Raw genomic sequence first — 23,408 nt, 5'->3', positions numbered from 1 at the left:
AAGGCATTCATTTCTGCTTTTTGTATTAATAAAAGGATTTCTTTCTGACCAATGTTCTTAATCATCTCTGGGTGCTAGGCTGCTCCTGATACTACCACCATAGCCAAGTACTGCTTCTATTGAACTGTATTCCCAGCCAGCTCCCACTCCAGAGTACACAGATCTCTCCTTCAGTCTTCCCAGGTCTCCCTGACCTAGAAAAAATGACTTACTGTGACATTTTCTTGGCTTTCTCATTCAAATGTATTTTGTACATTTCCAAGGTTGTTATATAGAAGGTCTACTAGTAGACCTTGGCGAATATCCTGGCTTCACTTGGCTACCTTGGCTAGTCCCTACTAACTACTTTTATCTTATTGGCAAGATCAAACCACAAACACTGAAAATCTCTACAATTACTTAAGTTTTACCTAATTCTTTAAAGGGTATTTTAGAATGTGCAAACACAACTTTAATAAACGAAGGTACTTTTCTTATCTGTTCTCTGGAATTAAGGTTGATTATTATAATTTTCTATTAGTCATTCTTTATATTGTTTTTCGGACAATGATTACTGACCTTCCCTTTCTCTATCTTCCCCTTATAAAAAAAATTCAATTTTTCTGACTTAAGGAACTTTTCTTCTAAGGAAAGACTCAAAGACAAATGTTAAATAAAGTAAGTCAAAATAACATTTATCAAATGCCTACTATATGACAAGCACTATGCTAAGCTTTGCAACAACTATATTACTAGAAAGTTTTCCCTATTGTGCTAAAATAAAATCTACCTTATTGTAATTCCTATTCTTCAGGTCCAAGCTTTTTTTCTTCTAATTATGAAATGCACGGGTCATTAAAAAAAGAGATGATGTAAATTTGAATCATACCATTGTTGATAAATCTGATGTAAAATAAATTATTCATGAATTGGATTATAATATGTTCATTTTCAAAATTATTTTTTAATATTCTTATTTTTTAACTGAGATAATAAGAAAAAAGTTATATGCTTTTTTCCAAATGGGTTCCCTATTTTCGAAATTGGATATACTTTATCTTTTTCTACTTCCTTTCCCAAATGATAAAAAAATATATATGATATCTAGGCGTTAATCTGCCAAGGCACAAATAAGAACTACATATTTAAAATTATAAAATACTTCATCAAAATAAAGTTAATTTTAAGTAATAAGAAAGACATTCATTATTCATAAATAGGATTTATCAATATAATATGTGTTTCTATGGCCTAAATCTATATATTCAGCTATATACCAAACTATCAAGGGGTTCTTTTATAGGTATAGACAAAAATAACCATATATTTCATTTCAAGAAACAAAGTTCAAAGAATTTCTTTTCCTTCCTTTTTTTTTAAACATCTACCTTCCATCTTAGAATTAATACCAAAGAGTGGTAAGGGGTAGGCAATGGGGGTTAAGTGACTTGTCACACAGCCAGGAAGGAAAGTCTGAGGCCAGATTTGAACCTAAGACCTCCCATCTCTAGGCATGGCTGTCAATCCACTGAGCTACCCAACTGCCCCCAATGTTCAAGAATTTCAAGAGAAAATCATATAGGGAAAAATGAATAATGGAGTCCTAGCAATATCATATCTCAAAGTATTATATAAATTAATCTTCATAATTACATAATTCTGTTTCAAAAATAGAAAAGGTGATAAGTGGAATGGAATAACTAAACCAGACCTATCAGCCTTGAGCATAATATATAGGGGAGAAAGAGGAGAATCAAAGAAGGACTACAGAGAGCAGACAGTAGGACACTAATAGAAGCCTAGAGAAAAGACAGAAATACTCAAGTGTTTGCCAAAGAAAATAACCTTTGAACTGGAAAGAATTGGCCAAAAACGATTAATAGGAAAATGGAACCCAAGATAGTTAGGGAAATAATAGAAAACACCTCATTACCCATACTGAATTCAGATCATTGCACCCATTTTCTTCCTGAATGACTGAACAAGCATTTACTGAGCAATGCAGACATTACTTTATCTAAAGGAACTTATATTCTAATACGATAGACAAAATATACAGGGGAGGTAAAGCTGGAAATTCATGGGGTGGAAGAAAAGGATTGATTAAAAATATCTGGGAAGTAGGGTTCTAGCCCCTTTCCAAGTAATATTAGTAATAATAAAATTTTAAAAACTCACCTATCAGAGCCTAAGATCTTAGAGGAAATGCCAAAGTGATTGCTTTAGAGGATAACTTTTTGACTAGGGTTAATTTTTATTTTTAACATTCTTTTCTTTTTAAATTTTGAGTTACAAAGTAAGTTTCCCTTATCCACTGAGAAAGCAAACACCATGAAATCAATTATACATGGGAAATCATGCCAAATTTATTTCCATATAGCTATATCACAGAAAAAAAAAAGGCAAAAAAAAAAAAAAAGTGAGACAAGAAAATATACCCAAAGTTTATAAATTCTTTCTCTCGAGGTGGAGAGTTTTTTTTTGTTTTTGTTTTTTAAATCATGAATCCTTTGGAATTGTCTTGGATCACTGTATTTATCAGAGTAGTCAAGTCTTTCACAGTTATCTTCACAACACTGCTATTACTGCATACAATGACCTCTTGGTTCTTCTCACTTTTCATATAAGTTTTGCCACATTTTTTCTGAAACTACCTACTCATCATTTCTTATAGCACAATAGTACTCCATTGTAATCATATGTCCACAACTTGTTCAGCCATTCACCAGTAGATGAACCTGTCCTCAATTTCCAGTTCTTTACAACCACAAAAAGAGCTATTATTTGTTTGTACAGCTAGGTCTTTTCTTTTTCTTTGTTCTCTGTTGTATAGACCTTGCAGTGATTTTGATGAATCAATTAAAGGATATGCCATTTTATAGCCCTTTAAACATATAGTTGCAGATTCTTTTCATAAAGATTAGGATCAGTTCGCTACTCTGCCAACAAAGTCATTAATGTACCTATTTTCTCTTATACCTTCCAGCATCTGTCATTTCTAATAGGTGGGAAGTAGCACTTACTTCAGAGTTGTTTTAATTTGCTTTTCTCTAATCAATAGTATTTGAGTATTTTTTCAAAGGATTATAGATAGCTTTGATTTCTTCTTCTGAACTGCCTATTTGTTTTCTTTGGATTGTTTATCAGTCAGGGGAATGGCTCTTATTTTTGTAAATCTGATTCAATTCCCTATAGTGTTGAGAAATAAGGCCTTTATCAGAGAAACTTGCTATAAAATTTTTTATTACTTCATTGTCTATAATTTCTTTTTTTTGGTAATATCTTTTTTTTTTTTGCTTATATCTCTAAGCAATTTTTCTTTAAACTGCTTTTATCTTCTATTGCTTCTCTTTATGAAGATTTATTTATTATGCTCATAATTCTTTGTGTAATTTTACAAATGAATATCTATTTTGAACTGGTGGTGCCTTTGGCCAGCAACTCTCTGCATGGCAAATGAGTAACCTGTTTGTTAATTATTTCAGTAAATGTGGGAAAAAATTAACAAATATAGCATCAGTTCATAAAAATTCTAAATAGCTTATGCATGTAAGAGATAGTTAATGTGGTCAAAAGCATATATTTAAAACCAATCACAAATATTGCATACAGTAGAGAAACATTTGAAGCTTTTCAAGTACAAATAGAGGTAAAGCAGGAATGCCCATTCTCCTCAATTCTTAGAATCATAGATTTAGAGCTGGAAGACGTCACAGTATATATAGTCGATTTTTTCATTTAATAGATGCTAAAGTTACATCAATAGTATGGCAAAGAGGTAGAACTTGTAACCAAGTCCTTTTATTTTAAATTCAACACTTTTCTACTGAACCGCCTCATTACTACCTTTAACAATAAAACAAGAGAACATTAAATGTGTAACCATTGACAAAGAAGAAGCAAAATCATGCCTACTGGTAGGTTACTTGATGCTATATTTAGAAAACCTTCCAGAATCAATAAAGAAACAAATTGAGACTAATAATGACTACAATAATGTTAAAGGATACAAAATGGATCCAAAAATATTAGTTTAGTTTACCTTAATAATTACCAAAACAAATCGGTAATTAATAAGAGAAAGTTCATCGAAAAGTACAAATTGTAAAACATATATGGAGGTTATCCCACCAAGAGACATATGACGCACTCTACCACATATTCTTTGATTCAGTGAAACTGGTCCCCTGCTTAGTCGATGAACAAGATTCGATATCCCAACTCTGGGCATTTTCTCTGGCTATCCCCTCCTGCCTGGAAAGCTCAACCTCTTCAGCTCCAATCCCTGTCTTCCTTTAAGATGCATAACGTCTTGAAGATTAGGTGAAGAATGCTGCATATATTGATGAATGCAATGATGTATTGGTTGGTTTTGCTTTCTTTAAAAACAAATTTGATATAAAAGAATATTTGGTGAGTAGGGGAATAGATAGGAATATCTGAAAATGAATGTAATATAAAACCAAAAGGCATCCATGTAACTGGGGGGTTGGGAGTAATGCTTCTTGATTCCTTTCATGCATTTTAAGTATGCTTTGTACTAATGGTAAGGGCAGAATAAGATGATTAGTTCAGGAGAAAATTAATTTATAGCTACCTCTAGACATAGAAAACGCTTTTAAAAAGTTTCCCAATCTACTATCTCTTCACTAAAACCACTATAACATTTGCTTTAGATGTTAAAAAATACACTTTGTAAAGAGTTAGTTACTTTACCGAAACAGATCAATCATTCTGAAGACCTCTACATAAAACAATTTTTACATGATTCAAATTTGCTCAGACATGGAGAAGGAAGGAAGGAAGGGGGGAAGTGAGCAGCAGGCCATGGAGAGAGAGGGTTGGCACACCATTAAAAAACATGTGGGGGATTGGACAGGACTATGAAGAAGAAAAGATGAGGAGCAGACATGGACTCAGAAAGGATAGGAGTGGTGATTGGGCAAGGGGACAAACATATAGTACCCAGGCAGGACCTAGATGGACAGAAGACAGAAGATGACAGATCACTGGCCAAACACACAGGTGAAGGGGTGAAACAAGGCAAAGTTCTCTCTCCACACCAGAGGCCTCAAAAGTCAAGCCCCTGGTTGAGCAGCAGAAATGGTGGTGGTAATCACTCTGCATATCCATCTTTTCTTCTGCTTTCATTTGCAAGATTTTAAATTTTTTTAGTAGTTTTTTTGTTGGGAGCAAGCACAGTACTATATAGTAAAATTAACAGTTGTCTTTTTGGAATGTAGACTTCAGAATTCTTTACATAAATCAAGCCAGAACTGTTTGGATATCCAAGTAGAAATGATGCTTAAACATAGACTTTTATTAGCAGAGAATATATCAATATATTTGTTGAAAACAAATACAAAATACCTCAAAATTAAATTCTTATTCAAAACATGTATTTTTAAAAAAGAAATAATCATGGACTCTCATAGTCTGTGTACCTCTGTATATAGAAAAGAGAGGTAATACAGTGTGAAGTGGTGTCAAACTTAAATAGAAATCATTTCTGCAAGCCACATTAAAAAAAACCCACAAATTAACATTATCTGTTGTATTTTCATTTATTTTGTTAAACATTTCTAAATTTTATGTTTTAATATGGTTCTACACTCAGAAGTGCAGGCCATAAATTTGACACCTCTAGAGTAGCTGAAAGTTAGACTTGGAATCAGGAAGATCTGGGTCTAATTTTGGGTCACCTGACATTTGACTTAGCACCTCAAGCAACAGTAGTTGATCTTCATACACAGAGAGAACCCCTTCCCTAGGACCTCCCTACAACAAGGAAAGTACAAGTTTAAACTTTTCCCCCTTCCCAAATAAATGAAAATGGGGAAAAAAACACCTTTTTTCATTAATGCCAAGCAATATTAAAATTATTCTTTCTGACAACTGTGGGTAGAAAATACTAAAAAATTAAAGAAGTAGAGAATGAAAAACATAGAAATTAGAATTAAAGGGTACATGGACTTGGATGCAATTTTTATCAAACATTTTAATTCTATTCTCTCTCTCTAGTCTTAAGGTCTCTCATTGTCTCTATCTCTACCCACTTCTCTCACCTTGAAAGAAATAGAAATAAGAGTATATATAGCTACCTTTTAGGAAACCAACTAGTACAAGGTATTCCATGAAATAACCACACATATTAGTTTGAAAAGAACATACTGAAAGGATAATTATTTACCAGGGTTTGTCTTCTCAAGCTGGTACCATCGATAAAATGCCCTTTTCTTCTGTTCGCTCAAGTCTGACCCCTGCTGCAACAGCCAATGGGAGATCCGGCTCTGACTGATACCTAAATAGGGGAAAAAATAACCTTTTTTGGATGCTGTATTTAAAAAAATTAAGTTGTATTATGTTGGTTCTGGGTGAGTGGATGAGAGATGATCAGGTTTAAACATACTGTCACATGCAAAGGTCAGAGGAAAGGAGAATTCAAATCTAGAAGATATCTTAGATATCATTTAGTTCAATCTTCTAATTTTACAGTCAGACTCAAGAGATTAAAAGTAATTTTCTTAAGTTTATAGAAATTGTAAAGAGACTCAGAATTTAAATCTGGACCTTCTTGCTCTAAATCCAGTTCTCTTCCTATTATATCTCCCTAGGGAAGAAAGAACAAAAACAAACAAACAAAAAAACCACACTCTAGCTAAGATTATTAGGTCCTCTTAATATTTGGGTCCTTTTTAAAGGCATACTATAATAAATGGAAAATGACTTCCTCACCTCTTATGCCTTAAAATCATTTGCAGGTTCTATTATCAAATCTGACTGGGGGGTAGAGTGGCTAGATACCTCAGTAGACAGAAAGCTAGGCCAAAGATGAGAGGTCCTGGGTTCAAATTTGATCTCAGATACATCTTGGCAGTGCGATTCTGGGCAATTCACTTGATTCCCATTGCTTAGCCCTTACCTCACCTCTGCCTTGGAACCAATACCTATTATTGATTCTAAAACAGAAGGTAAGAGTTTAAAAAAAAATCTGACTTCACTATTTTTTATATATGCAAACTTTGATTAAATCCGTGCAGCTCTATGGATGTATTTCTTAGCTGAGAAAATGAGGAGGTTAGATTCTATTTGTGTTCTGTCTAGCTCTAAATCCAATAACACTCATTTCAAGAAAGAGCATCTAAACTAGATTAATTAGTTTTTCTGTAATCCTAAAATAGGGTCTGGATCTATGATTTCACTGAAATCAGAATTTTTCATATTAAAAAAAAAAAAAACCTTTGTACCAATCAATGTAGGCTGACACTCTTTCTGCAATTTACTGTCTTAGAAGTACCAAAAACACAGAGATTACATGACTTGTTCAGTCAAAGTCAACGATTGAGAGGATAAATTTACATCAGTTCTATCAAACTGTGAGGGCAGCTCTTTAGTTATTATGCCATACTGCCTCTAGTTATGCCAACTAATGCCTAAAATTACCCCAAACTAAAAACTTCATTTTTATTATAACCTTCACTACTCTTTCAGTCATCTAGGTTCAAAACTTCAGAATCATCCTATACTTTTCCTTTCTCCTTTGTTACTAGATGAAAACAATTAACCAAGTCATTAATTATACCTCAAAAACATACCCCTTATATGATCTCTTCTTTCTATTCATATAACCATATAAACATGGCATCTTGTCTGGAGCATTACAATAGCTTCCTGATGCTTCCCTGCTTCCAATCTAACTGATTCTTCAAACAGCTGCAAAAATAACTTTCCTAAAATGCAAGTCTAACCCACATCATTAATTTGCTCAAAAAATCTTCAGACAAAAATTTTACTTATTCTTTAAGAGGAAAATGTGACCTTCTCACACTGGCATTTAAAGCTCTCAACAATCTGGTTTTAACCAGGTGTGTGAATAAATAGTGGGTTTTGAAGCTAATGTACATGTGTCCAAATCCTTACTATATCATCTGTTACTTGTGTAAATTTAGGAACTCAAACACTCTAGACTAGCCTGTTTCCTCTATCTGTAAACTGAAGAGGTGAGGAGGCTCTCTGAGTTCCCTCTAAACTATAAAACTTATGAAACTATCTGTTTCATTGTATTCCACATCACTCCCTTTCACACACTAGATCAGAGGTCGGCAACCTTTTTGGCCGTGAGAGCCATAAACGCCACATTTTTTAAAATGTAATTTCGTGAGAGCCGTACAGTGCTCACAGTGCGTGCTCCTGTAACAGCGCCTGAAAAAAAATTGACTTTATGGCTCCTGCAGAAAGAGACATATGTTGCCGACCCATGCACTAGATGGTCCAACCAAGCCAGACTACCTCCTATTCCACTTCCCATGAAGTATACGTATACCCTTTGAATCCCTGCCTCTTAGAATTCATGGCTTCTTTCAATGTTCAGCTAATATATGACTACTATTAAAAGTTTTTGCTGATCCCCACCTTATCATTAGAACACCATCCCTCCTCAAATTAATTTTTATTTTACTCATCTGTTTACAATTCCCCAGGAGAATGGAACTTTTTAACACCAAGGAGTGTTTTTCTCCCTTTATAACAGCACTGCCTAGTAGAGAACACAAAAGGGATTTATTAAATATATAGAGAATTCATAGTAGATGCTTCTTAGATTTTCTTTTTTCTCCTATCATGTTATAATATCATAATGCATTATATAATAATCATTACTGCCTTGGCCATAGAATAAAAGGAATAAATTAAGAAACCTAGAAAATTTACCAAGTATTATTTATTATGGTAAAATTCTGATAAAGATGAAAGACAGAAGACAGTTTTGAGTTCTAATTAGTCATTCTGTACTTGTTACCATTTGAAGCATGAAAATAATAGTTGCATATATGCCAATATCTGCTCCAGGGAGGATTAGGTAGAAATATTATATAAATAATCTGGTCAGATCCTTGACGATAGCAAATTTGACTTGAAAAAGTGTGTGCACAAATTATTTTCACCCAGAAAGTTTAATTTTAAACATTTGCCAGTCTATCACCTGGTAAAAAGGGTAAGAAATGAGAAAGATTGATATTGTGTTTATAAACTATACAGAAGCCATGGGCCTACAAATCAGGAATACTTTCTTTGAGAGTTAGGAGACAAGCAAACCTTAAAAGATTAAGTTGATTATATTTTAATATGAAGCAAAAAAGTGGCCACTGATCTGAGAGTCATTTTCTTTGTATCATTAGACCAATGCAAAATCAATCAAAATCAATACTATCAAAATCAATATGAAGGTACAACACCAAATTAGAAAAAAAAGAATAAAAATGAGATGTGGCCTACAAGTTAGTCTACTTGAACAAACTGTTGATGTTGAAAAATAGAATATGTATAGAAGATGCATCAATACAGAACATCACAATTTCCTAAATAAGTTTAATTGACATTAAATAATTGCTACAACAAAGAGACCAGAGGAGCCTGAGAGTCACCTCAACCAAGAAATATGATCTCAATGAGGAGGCAGTTAAAAGTCAGTATATGCTTATAAAATAAAATTGTAAAATCTTAGAGGAAGGTGGTATACAATTTTATGCAGAATGGTTTAAAAATTATGAAAAGTAGTGGAAGAATTAACCAATGAATATTTACTAAGGAACAGGTACTAATAGGTGTAAAAGGTCCAAAAACAAAAGTGAAAGAGTCCATCCTACTTCAAGTGCTCATAAATCTTTTACCCAGATTATTATAATAATCTCTCAGCTGGTTCTCAGTCATCCATTCTAATATACCTACTACAATGCTACCAAACAAAGTGATTTCACCATGGTACAAATCTGACACTTTCAATTACAAATTTAGTAAACTTCAGTGTTCACTACTGTATCTAGGAGGAAATACAAGTTAAATCTTTTACAACCCAGCCTATATCTTTGTTTTATACACATATACTAAGATCCAGGTAGTCAAGCCTTCTCAATTTTCATCCTACATAACATTCCATTTTCTCTATTTCTTGATTCTCAATTTTCATCCTACATAACATTTCATTTTCTCCATTCTCTATTTTCATCCTACATAACATTCCATGTCCCCCATACCTGGAATGCACTCTATGCTCACTTCTTGATAATCTTATTATCTTAAAAGAACAGATCGAGTATTACCATTTAGGTGAATCCCATTCCCTCATCAAATTGTCTTGGGCCTAGTTTGTGCATATTTTGTATATCTATATCTATATCTATATCTATATCTATATATCTAAATATCTGTACCTATATATCGATATAACTGCCTTCCCCACCTGGATTAAACTAAGGACACACAGAGGACATATGAATTCCCAGTGATAAAATTTTGAAGGTATTGTGGATTCCAACAATTCTCAAGACAACTGAAAGAGAAGAGCATACTAAGTCATTCCTGGGGAAAATATCACAAAATTTACTATTGCTCAAAAAAAGTGAACAATGAAATAAAGAACATATTTTTATAGGAAAACTTCATTTCCCTTTAATTAAACAACCCCTACATACAAACCTCCCCTAACTAAACTCTTCCTCTGAAAAAAAGAAAAACAAAACAACAAAACAACTGTAGCATATATTACTTCTTTAGGCACACAACTAGCTGAAAGGTACAGTGTACAAAGTCCATTGTCCACAACAGTTGATATGGCAAAGCAAAATGACTCATCACAGACTCACTTATACAGCTCTTACATCCAACTGATATGTTCTCATGAATACCCAATTATATAACTTCTTATAAGATTTAAGAGAGTTTTTTTTCTGAAAAGTCACTAATATTATTATGAAGCAAGGTATAAAATAGTACCAGAGGTGTTTTTCAACATCACAGAGGACATCAAGAGAAGGTTCTAAATGGAAATTATTTCCTGAATAAGAGATGAGATCTAATCAATAATTTTGTTTGTGAAAGATATTATTCTGATTGCAAAAAATAATTTGTGGATTATTCTAACTGAGAGCCATCATCACTGAAAAGAATTTGCTTAATTACTCACAATGGAAAAACATACATGTAAGTTCTGTGTATGTATGTAGTATGTAAACATGTACATATGGACAAGACAATATATATCAACAATAAGGTGGTATTCAGGAGGAATGAGTATGAAAACAGACTAGAATGGCATTTTCTTTCTTTTTCATTAAAATTTTCTTAATAAGATCTGGATTTTCTCTCGTCCCTCACCTCTTTGCCTGCCACTGAAAAAGAAAAACAGAACTATTACTTTAAACATTTATAATTACAAACAATTCTATTATTGGCCATGTCCTAAAATAAAATATTTCAATCTGTACTCTGGATTTCAGCTCTGTGAAGAGGTAGACTGCATGTTTTGTTATAAGTTTTGTAGAATCATGATTGGTTATTGCATTGATTAGAGTTCTAAAGTTTTTTGAGCTTGCTAGCCTTCATATAAATGTTACATTATAAATTGTTCTCTTGGACCTACTAAATGAACTTTGCAACAGTCTGCACAAGTCTTCTTAGGTTTCTGTGAAATCATCCTTTTCACTTAGCACAATATTCCATAACCTTTATATGTCATAACTTATATAGGCATTTCCCAACTGATAAATACTATCTCAGTTTTCACTTCTTTGCCACGATAAAAACAATTATCATAAACACTTTTATTCAAATGGTCAACTAAGAACTAAAGAAAGAGCAAATGACCCATAATATTTGGATAACTGGGTCAAAAGGGATTACAATTTCACAAGTTTGTGAACACATTTCTGAACTGCTTTTCAGAATGGCCAATCCAGTTCACAGTTCCACAACCAAGTAATAATGATCCATTTTCCCACAGAACTTCTAGTACCTGTTATTTTCCCCTTTTTATCAATTTTGCTAATCTGATGAGTATGAATTCAAAAGCTCAAAGTCATTTTATTTGGTATGCCTTTAAGAACTAGTAATTTAGAGCACTTCTTAATATGTCTATTGATAGCTTAGATTTCTTCCCCTGAAAACTGCCTATACACACCCTTTAAGGATTTAGTTATTAAGGAACAGCTCTTGTTTTTATTTTAGAAATGAGATCATAATGGTGATTCTTGCTTTTGGATAGATACTAATCATAAAATATCATCTTACTAATGAAAGTTCTATTTACACCTTTGTTTTTAGTTTCTTTTAAAACAGAAGTGCTTGTTATATTTTGTTTAAAAGTTTTTTCCCTGCATATACTGATATAGCATAATTATTTTTGTTCTTATTATTACTAATATGGACAATTATATTTACAGTTTTCTTAACACTGAACCAAAAGTGCTTTCCTGTTTTAAAACTCACCTGGTGATAATGCATGATGTTTGTGATGTGATGCTGTAATCTCATTACTAAAATTCTATTTTAAAATTCTATATTAATATTCATTAAATAATATCCTATACTTCTCTTTTCTGTTTCTGACTCTTCTTGGTTTACTTATCAAGTCCATATTAGTATCATAAGTGTAATCCTACAAGGAAAAAATCCCTGAATATCTAATGAATTAAAGGCCTTTCATGTATTCTTGAAAAGAGAAGAACCGAACAGAAAATCTGACTTACAAGAATCAGAATAAGCATAAGAAGATAAAAATGAAAGACCAATTAGAAGGAATTTCTTAAGGTAAAAATGTTTACTTCTTATATTAGAAAACATTATCTGTAACTCTTAATGATTTCATTAGCAGGTTGCAAGGTGGATAGATCCAGGGCTAGAGAGAGGAAGTTCTGGATTCAAATCTCACTACAGACACTTCCTAATTTTGCAACCCTAGGCAAGTCATTTAATTGTCTAGCCCTTACCACTCTTCAGCCTTGGAACCAATATGTGATATTAGTTTTAAGACTGAAGGTAAGCGATTAAAAAAAGAAGAATGAGCATTTCCTCTTGAGACTTTAATAGATGTTATGTCAGAGTCTGGGATCAAAGCTGTGTTTTTTTCACAGGAGCAGGTAGAAGATCAATAGTAGGAGAGCTTGGAGTTAAGATGATTATGATGAGATGGTCCTAAAAAATAATATTGGGTCCCCAATTGATAAATTGGCAAGAGACATGAATAGGCAATTTTCAGGTAAAGAAATCAAAAGTATCAATAAGCACATGAGAAAGTGTTGTAAATCTCTAATAATTAGAGAAATGCAAATCAAAACAACTCTGAGGTATCACCTCACACCTAGAAGATTGGCTAAAATGAAAGAAGGGGAGAGTAATGAATGCTGGAGGGGATGTGGCAAAATCGGGACATTGATGCATTGCTGGTGGAGTTGTGAACTGATCCAGCCATTCTGGATGGCAATTTGGATCTATGCTCAAAGGGCTATAAAAGAATGCCTGCCCTTTGATCCAGCCATACCATTGTTGGGTTTGTACCCCAAAGAGATCATAGATAAACAGACTTGTATGAAAATATTTATAGCCGCGATTTTTGTGGTGGTAAAAAACTGGAAAAGGAGGGTATGTCCTTCAATTGGGGAATGGCTGAACAAACTGTGGTATATGCTGGTGATGGAATATCATTGCGCTAAAAGGAATAATTAACTGGAGGAATTCCATGTGAAATGGAAAGACCTCCAGGAATTGATACAGAGTAAAAGGAGCAGAGCCAGAAGAACATTCTACACAGAGATTGATACACTGTGGCAAAATGGAATGTAATGGACTTCTGTACTAGCAGCAATGCAATGACCCAGGACAATTCTGAGGGATTTATGGAAAAGACGCTACCCACATTCAGAGGAAGAACTACAGGAGAGGAAACACAGAAGAAAAACAACTGCTTGAACACATGGGATGATGAGGACATGATTGGGGATTGAAAGTACCACACCAATGCAACTATCAACAATTTGGAAATAGGTTTTGATCAAGGACACATGATAAAACCAGTGGAAATGTGCGTTGGCTATGGGGGGGTGCGGGGGGTGAAGGGGAAAGTAAGAGCATAAATCTTGTAACCATGTTAATTTTTCTAAAATATAAATATTAATAAATGTTTAAAACCTTAAAAACAAATAAATAAATAAATAAACAAAAAAATAGTAAAAAAAATAATATTGGGTAGGGAGAGGTTAAATGAAGCAGTTACCTCATACAAAAGAGGTGTGAATAGAAGAACTATTACAGTGGAGGGGGAAGAAGGAGGTAGAATGCTGGTAGTATTAGAATCTTATTTTCACCAGAACTGGGTTAAAGAGGGAATAACATATACATCTAGAAGAATATAAAAGTCTTCTTAACTTAGAGTGAAATAGGAGGGGATAAGGGGATAGGATAAGGAAATGACTCTTAGAAAGGGTGTGTGGATTAAGGAATAGGAGTACAAGGAGAGTAGACAAGAGAGGGACTCATAAATGAGTAGACAAATTAAGAAAAGGAAGGCAATGGCAGAGTATAAGGGAGTGACGCGTAATGGTGGAAGGATAGGCAAATTAAGAGCTAGAAGGGCAAGGGGAGAGGATAAGGGTGAGACTCTTGGAAGGAGTGCAGGTTAGGGAGGCAGTGGTCAGAAGTAAATTAGACTTTTGAGAAGTGATAGGGTAAAGGGAGAGGGGAAAGAAGGATAAATAGGAAAGAGAAGATGGAGGAAAATACACAATTAGTCATTCTGCCTCTACATGTGAAAGGGATGAACTCACCCTTATAGATAGGTATTTGGGAATAAGGAAATGAACCAGAGTAGAGATACAGAGTTTATGGAATGAAGGAAACCAGAAAGTACAGGGGAAGCTCTCAGAATTCTGGGTTAGAATTCTGAAGGAGGTAACTGTCATCGGGGAGTTGGGTTTGGACTCAGGAGAAGTAAACAGCTCTTAAACCAAGCTCTCTCCTACTCTTCTTCTTCTTCTTCTTTTTTTTTTTTTAAACCCATAACTTCTGTGTATTGACTTATAGGTGGAAGAGTGGTAAGGGTAGGCAATGGGGGTCAAGTGACTTGCCCAGAGTCACACAGCTGGGAAGTGTCTGAGGCCGGATTTGAACCTAGGACCTCCCGTCTCGAGGCCTGGCTCTCAATCCACTGAGCTACCCAGCTGCCCCCTCTCTCCTACTCTTGATCTTCTACCTGCTCCTGTGAGAAAACCTGCCAATTCCTGATATACAGCTTTGGCCCCAGACTCTGATATAACATCTACTGAAGTCTCAAGAGGAAATCACCAACAACAGTGACCTGAACTACTCAGTTATCTTGGTGGACTTTGCCTACACCTTGTGTGACTAGGTCATGCTTGGCACTAGCTCTTGACTCCACAACAATCTGTGGATTTCACTAAACACTATAATTTTTGTAGGCTTAGCATAGGATAGTAAGATAGGACTGGAAATTGAGACAGAGAGGAAGTGAGTATAGCCTGAGCTCTGCTGAGGGTTGAAGTGACCCTTTGCAGGGAAAAAGGTAATGATTAATGATAGGGAATCCCTAGCCCACATACCTTACCTTATCCAATTCAATACCTTACAATAAACTGGCTACTGTTTTAATTAGAGTCAGAGTGGGTGTCCACTGGCCTAGGACAGAGAGTAGCCATCTTGTTCTCTGGGCTTGAGAAGATCATCATGACCAAAACCTGGGCTCAGTCAAACCCCAGTTACTCATCTAAATTACCTTTTAACAACCCATAAAATGGAAGCTGTGCAGGTGGAAAATTTGCCACACCTGAGCTACATTCCCAGTATTCTTTTTTTTTTTTTTTTTAAACCCTTGTACTTCGGTGTATTGTCTCATAGGTGGAAGAGTGGTAAGGGTGGGCAATGGGGGTCAAGTGACTTGCCCGGGGTCAAGTGACTTGCCCAGGGTCACACAGCTGGGAAGTGGCTGAGGCCAGGTTTGAACCTAGGACCTCCTGTCTCTAGGCCTGACTCTCACTCCACTGAGCTACCCAGCTGCCCCTCCAGTATTATTTTAAGTACATCCTCATTTGACATACAGAGGCTTGGGAGATAAATTTGGCTGAGACCCATGTGGCAGGGCTCTTTTTGGGTTTTGCTTTGGTTAAAGTGTGGCAGGCTTGGATCTCTCTGGCTTTGTGCTCTGCTCATTTGGCCAAAGGAATCCCTTTCCCTCTCATTTTTATTATTATTAAATTCTTTAATTTAAAATATCAGGAGTATTTATTCATCTTTTACTCCTACAAAGTAGATATCAGAATGTATAAAAAATCAAAATCTGACAATATTGGTTTGCAAGAAACGCATTTAAAAAATGAGAAAAAAATAGAGTAAAAATAAAGCTCTATATAGTAGAATTAATAATGTTTCAACTGATGCAAAAAAGGGGGTAATAGCATCATGATCTCAAAGTTAAAGCTTAAACAGATTTAATTAAAGAGATAAGTAGGCCTTCATGAATTTCTTTTTTTAATATATGTAACATTGTCTTCTTTCACAAAAATGATAGCCTTGTAAATATGTATTGCATGATAGTACATGCATAATCTATGCCATATTACTTGCTATCTTAGGAGGAGGAAGTTGAAAGGCATGAAGAGCAAAATCACAGAAAATCATTATTTAAAAATATACCTATATGTATTGGGGGAATATAATTTAAATTTTTTTAAAGAGGTAAATAGGGAAAGTACTTTGTGTTGCATGATAATGAGATTAAATCTACCCTGCCCATTCTTAGATTTAATCACCAAAGGTGAAAACAACCCCACTTAATTCTCAAGTGGAAGTCTGTGACCTATGTGTGCAAGAGTGGGTGATGAATCAGAATTGACTGACTGCCCCCTGAGCAGTCCTAAGAAAAGCGTCTGTTGTGATTGGACACAAACTAGAGGAAGGCATAGGAAGTGACATAAAAGAGCCTTTCTGTGGGCTTCCTGTGAGGCAGTTCTTCTCTCTTCTGGTTCATGACTTGGACCTGAAGGAGCGCTGGCTGAGACTTTGGACATGGTGAGACTGCTCTTAAATCTCTCTCTTAGAACTACATGTGTTGAGTGCAAAGACTGATCTTTCCTGGATTTCTCTGAAGGAACTCTCCTTTCAAAAGAAGCCTTCATGACTAAAGCTTTTGTTTCATTCATCCCTGGCCCTAGGCTCAAGGATTCCCCTTCTCCAGTTAAGGAATAGTTAGTCCTCCCTGGGTTGAGTCAGAGGCCTGAGCATATTATTTAGTGTGCTAGGTTAATTATCTTATCTTATCCTCTCTCTAATTTTCTTAATTTCTCTCTCTCTCCTCATTTGTAAATAAAGTACCATGAAAGTCATTTTGACTTGAGGTTTTCTCATTAGGAATTGATATTTATTCAATTCCTTGGTGACCAAACCATTTAATATTCATCCAACAAATACTCCTTTTTACCCCTTACATTTGTAAGGGTTAAATTAAGGAGCTAGAAAAATGGAGGAGAGCAGTTTAACAGAAATTGTTTAATTTAAGAAAGAAGTACAGATAGAAAGAAAAGAGAAAAGAGAGAGAGGCCACTCCAGGCCTATCTAACCTACTCTATCTATAAATTACTCACTAACTCCTTAAAATAATAGACAGCCACCACTCACTCAATCCTTTAATCAGTTTTCTATAGTAGCCCAGCTGTCAGTGGCCAATTGCTAATAGCCCTTTGCCTCAGAGACTCTCTCTAGATCTCAGAGGCAAAAGACCTTTTTTCCTCAGTGGCTGCTTCCTTTATCTCCTCCCTGACCAACTGGCCCCCCAACTTCCTTTCAGAGGGCAGGCTATTTCCTCTCTTTGGTCCTGGTCAACCTGGTAAAGGAATCTTCAGCTCTGGCTCACTGATTCCTGTCAGTTCTGATCTACTTAGAAATCCTGCTCTCTAGCCTCTTAAGGAGACAGAAGGAGAGATTAAGAAAATCCCTTTAACAGTGTTAAAAGAAACCATAGATAATGAATCAATATCAACATTAACCTATATGTAGTAAATGCTATAGCATCCAATTTTTTAAAGGAAAAGCTAAATAAATTACAAGAGGAAATAGCAAAACTATATTGGTGGGGAACCTCAATATTCCCCTCTAAGATCTACATGAATCTAACAAAAAAATAAATAACAAAGAAGCCAAAGAGATGAATTAGATAAGCTAGATATGAGAAATATCTGGAGGATGTTGAATGTAAATAGAAAGGAATACACTCCACAGTGGTATGCCTTTACAAAAATTGACCATCTATTAGAGCATGAAAATTTTATATTTAAATGTAAAAAAGCAGAAATATTAAATGTATTCTTTTGAGATCATAATGCAGTGAATTTATATTTTATAAGAGACTATGGAAATACACATTTAAAATTAATTGGAGGCTAAATAACCTAATCTTAAAGAATGAGGTTAAAGAAAAGGCACAGAAACAATAAATAATTTTATTAAAGAGAAGGATAATGAGACAACATACCAAAAAACTTATGGGATGCAGCAAAAGCAGTTATTAGAGGAAAATTTATATCTCTAAATGCTTGTATTAATAAAATACAGAAAGAGAAGATCAACGAAGTGGGTATTCAGTTAAAAAACTAGAAGGAGAACAAATTAAACCCGCCAATTAAACACTAAATTAGAAATTCTAAAAAATAAAAAATGAGATTAACAAAATTGAATGTAAGAAAATCACTGAATTAATAAATAAAACTAGGACTTGGTTTTTAGGGGGAAAACAATGAAATAAACCATGGTTAATATGATTTTTAAAGAGAAGAAAATTGATGAAATCAAAGAAATTAAGAGCCATATTGCCAAATTATATTCCAAAGAATTTTACATTTTAAGTGAAATGGGAAAATACTTACAAAAACATAAAAATTGCCTATCCTAGACTAAAATAAATGGTAATAAAATATCCAAATGAACCTATTTTAGAAAAATAAACTGAAAAAGCCATAAATAAACTCAGGACCAGATAGATTTATAAGTGGATTCTACTAAACATTTAAAAATGAATTAATTCCAATATTAAAATAAATTAGTTGGAATAATAGGTAAAGAAGGAGTCCTACCAAACTCCTTTTCTGAAACAAATATATTGCAAAAAACTAAATCAGGAAGAGCAAAGTCAGAGAAAACAAATTATGGACCAATTTCACTAATGAATTATGGACATAAAAATTCTAAATAAAGTACTAGCTAGCAAACTACAACAATATCACAAAGATTACACAAGGATTTATGCCAGGAAGGCAGGGATGTTTTAGTGAAAGGAAAATTATTAACTTGATTGATTATATCAATTACAAAACTAACAAAACCTGTATGATTATATTAAAAGATGCAGAAAAAGCTTTTTATAAAAAATACAACACATTCCTATTAAAAACACTTGAAAACATAAATATAAATTAATTTTTCCTTAAAATGACAAGAAGCATCTTCTTAAAACCATCAGCATACATTATTTGTAAGGAGAATAAGCTAGAATCCCTCCCAATAAGATCAGGAGTGAAACAAGGATGCTCATTATCACCAATATTGTTAAATATTGTTTTAGAAATACTAACAATAGCAATAAGAACAAAAAATAAAATGAAACATTCAGAATGGGCAATGTTCAAGCTCTTCTTTGCAGACAACATGATGGAATATTTGAGAAATCTTGGAGATTCAACTGAAAAAGTTAGTTGAAACAATTACTAATTTAAGTAAAATAGACACATGTTAAGTCATCAGCATTTCTATATATGCTATATATAACAAATCCCTACAAGAGAAAGTAAGAGATACTCCATTTAAAATAACCACAGATAGCATAAAATATCTAGGAGTATACCTGCCAAGACAAATCCAGGAACTAAATGAACATAATTATGAAACATATTTTATACAAATAAAACCAAAGTAAAATATTGGAAAAACATTAGTTGCTCATGGGTGGGTAGAGCCAACATATTAAAAATGACAATTCTTACTAATCTACTTATAAAGCCATCCCAAATATATTACCAAAAAAAACCGCATTTTGTTGAACTTAATTAAAAAAAAACTCATTTGGAGGAACAAAGGGTCAAGAATATCAAAGGAATTAATTTTTTTAAATGTAAAGGAAGGAGGTCTAGTAGTACTAGATTTTAAACTGTATTATCAAGCAGTAATTATCAAAACTATCTGGTATGGCTAAGAAATAGAAAGGTGGATCAGTGGAACAGAGTAGTAAATGATTATAGTAATTTTATGTTTTGACAAATGTAAAGACTCAAGCTTTGGAGATAAGAATTCACTTAGTAGAAACTTTTTTGGGAAAACTAGAAAGCATCCTGGCAGAAACGAGGTATAGAACAATATCTTATATCATTAGCCAAGAGAAGGTCTACAGGTATACATGACTTAGACATAAAGGGAGAGATAGATAATAAGCAAATAGAACAGAAAACATTATAAGGATTTATGGATAGAATTTATAAATAAATAATAGAGAGCACTTAGAGTTATAAAATGGGTAATTTTGATTACATTAAGTTAAAAAGGGTTTTGTGCAAATAAATCAATGTAGCCAAGATGAGAAGATAAATAGAAATTTGTGGAAAAAATTTTATAGTGTTTCTTAGACAGTTTTCATATCTAAAATATATGGAGAATTTTGTCAAATTTATGAGAATATGAGCCATTCCACAACTGATAAATGGCCAAAGGATATGAACAGGCAATTTCTGGAAGAAGAAATCAAAGCTATATATATATATATTTTTTTTTTTATCCTGGGACTCCATTCTAGGAGCATAGGGCCACAACCTGTAGGCAATGGGCCACACAGTCGCTCAGGGTCGCCCAGCTGGGAAGTGTCTGAGCCCGGATTTGAACCTAGGACCTTTCGTCTCTAGGCCTGGCTCTCAATCCACTGAGCTAGCCCAGCTGCCCCTACTTTAGGTTGCAGTTTCTTTAGCAGATGTAGTTTTTACAGGGTGGGGTTGCTAGCCCCACACCCAACCCTCCTCCTTTTTCATCCGGGCTAGGAACCGTCCTTGGCCCAGGAGTGGTAAGGGTGGGCAATAGGGGTCAAGTGACTTGCCCAAGGTCATACAGCTGGAAGTGTCCGAGGCCGGACTTGAACCTAGGACCTCCAGTCTCTAGGCCTGGCTCTCAATCCACTGAGCCACCCAGCTGCCCCCTAAGTCAAGCTATATATAGCCAAATGAAAAAATGCTCTAAATCATTACTGATTAGAGAAATGCAAAATTAAAACTACTCTATCATCTCACACCTATCACATTGGTTAAAATGCTAGAAGGGTAAAATGACAAATGTTGAAAAATGGGGATACTAATATATTGCTGGTGGAACTGTGAACTAATCTAACCATTTTGGAGAACAATTTGGAATTATGTCTGGAAAGCTATAAACCTATATATCCTTTAATCCAGCCAAACCTCTATTAAATTTGTTTCGTAAGGTGATCAGGAAAAAAAATAAAGAACTCATATGATCTAAAATATTTATAGCTGTTCTCATTGTGGTTGCAAAAAATTAAGACATTGAGAGGATGCCCATTAATTGGGAGTGGTTAAACAAGTTGCGGTATACAACTGTGATCAAATACTACTACCAAAGTGTAAGAAATGAGTAGGTTGATTTTAGAAAATCATGGAAATACTTGCATAAAATAATGAAGAGTGAAAGAAAAACAAAACAAAAAACCTCCAGCAATTGTGTATAGCAGCAGCAATACTGTTTGAAAAATAACTATGAATATCCACCTCTAGAGAAATAAAAGATAAACAGAAGTATTCATGATATGGTTTTATGTCCACCTCTCTCTCCCCCCTATACAAACATAAATAAATAAGTTAAAAAATATATATATATATAAACAAACTTATCTTTGTCAAATGGTACCTTCTCTAATATAGAGTAGGGAGAGAGAAAGACAGCTTAGAATTTTAAATGTAAAAAAAAATTTAAATTTTACTAAAAAACCCCTAATATCAAAGGAATTAACAATATGCAAACCCTACCATGAAATTGCTTATGGTTATCTAGATATCAGTAAATGCTACTTGTGTCAACACTTGACTACAACTATAATGAACAAAAGTAAACTTAGTTTTTCTGAAGTGATCACAATCTGAGATAAAAACACATTAACAAAGATGTTAAGAGGCAGAAGAAACCATTAATTTGCTAATCAGAAAACTAAAACTAATGATTATATTTAATGCATTAAGAAGAGCCACCTTGAATTCAATGCACTTGTCACCTTTAAAAATTATTTTAGAAGATTTAAAACAAATTGGAGAGGAGGCAGATTAGCAGAGATAAAATCGTGAAGGAGGGTAACTGAGACAAAAAAAAAAAAAAATCAGGAACTTTCAATTTCCCCAATGCCACTTTCAGTTTATTCCCCTGCCTCTATCACTCAGTAACCTTTCTTCCTCAAAGGTTTATGCTATTCCTATCTACCACCTAATCAAAATCTTGATAACTAGTGTCCATAGACCCTCAGGTCTTTTCTCCAATTCTCTCCCAGGCCTTCTCCCTTGCACTAGTACTACCTTTTCTTCTCTCCATCACGAATCCTTCTTCAGTTCTACACTTCAAATCTACCTCTCTTGATTCCCAGATCAACTTCATATCACCAATTATATCAGCTACACATTTGCTGCTTCAACAAAAGTGAATTAAATCACACATTTTTTCTTATTGGATATTCTACAAATTTATGTTACATAACCTCAAGTGGGCCCTCACTAATGCTGGATAATGATTCTACTATATCTCCTTTATCAACTCACTTCCCACAGCAGCTCTTCTAAACTTTTTCATCCCTACTCAAACCTTCCATGTCTTCTCACTCCACTCTCTTAGCTAAGAACTTTGTAGCATATTTCACAGAAAAACTGAAGTCATTCACTGTGAACTCTCTTCTTCGTTTCCTTACACTCAGAAGCCTTTTTTTCATATTATCCTCCGTTGTCACTGTGATACAAGGGTTACCATGTCAAAGAATTCATCACCAGTGGAAAGCTTTTTGATAATAAATCTCTCTATATTTACTTAGTTTTGGTAGTAGATACAGTCTACCAATCATAATCAAAGATTATTTAGATTGTGATACAATAAGTCAAATTCAACTGGCATAATCTTTAAGAACTCATGGTTGCCTTTATGCCATGATAAGAAATCAAGGCAGATGTGGGAAAAAAATTGCAAATCAGGACAGGAATAAAAGACATAATCAAGGAAATGGGAAAGCTTGGGGGTAAGGAATGAAAAGAATTGTGGAAGGTATTTATAGAATAATAGATGGAAAATGCTAGTGTTTCACTAGTGTCCTTTGGTAGTTTAAAATAAGAAAAGGGAAATGTTCCCAGGGCATCATTTTTTCTTCTGTTGAAGATTTATGGAAGGATACTAAAAACAGTCATGAAAAATAGAAAGCATGAGAAAATTGAACTACAACACAGGAGATAATACCCCTATCTATGACATTATGAATCCTAAGTAATCTTATATTCAAACTGTGAATAAAATGTCCCTATTTTTTTTTAAAGCAATAAGGACTATGGAATAACAATTGAACTAGAGATAGG

General features: G+C 34.1%; 1 protein-coding gene across 3 annotated transcripts in view; it reads right to left on the bottom strand.

The window, feature by feature from the left end:
• Positions 1-23,408, bottom strand: part of HMBOX1 (homeobox containing 1) — a 257,349-nt gene that overhangs the window by 89,366 nt on the left and 144,575 nt on the right. For all 3 annotated transcript variants that reach the window (XM_044663467.1, XM_044663468.1, XM_044663469.1), the window contains exon 5: positions 6,170-6,280. In XM_044663467.1, the coding sequence (XP_044519402.1) occupies positions 6,170-6,280 (111 nt within the window). The remainder of the gene's footprint in view (positions 1-6,169; positions 6,281-23,408) is intronic.

Source organism: Gracilinanus agilis, chromosome 2 (assembly GCF_016433145.1).
Source record: "Gracilinanus agilis isolate LMUSP501 chromosome 2, AgileGrace, whole genome shotgun sequence".
In the NCBI taxonomy this organism is placed as follows: Eukaryota; Metazoa; Chordata; class Mammalia; order Didelphimorphia; family Didelphidae; genus Gracilinanus; species Gracilinanus agilis.
The sequence above is the reverse complement of the archived record's forward strand: the minus strand, read 5'-3'. Positions and strand labels throughout refer to the sequence as shown.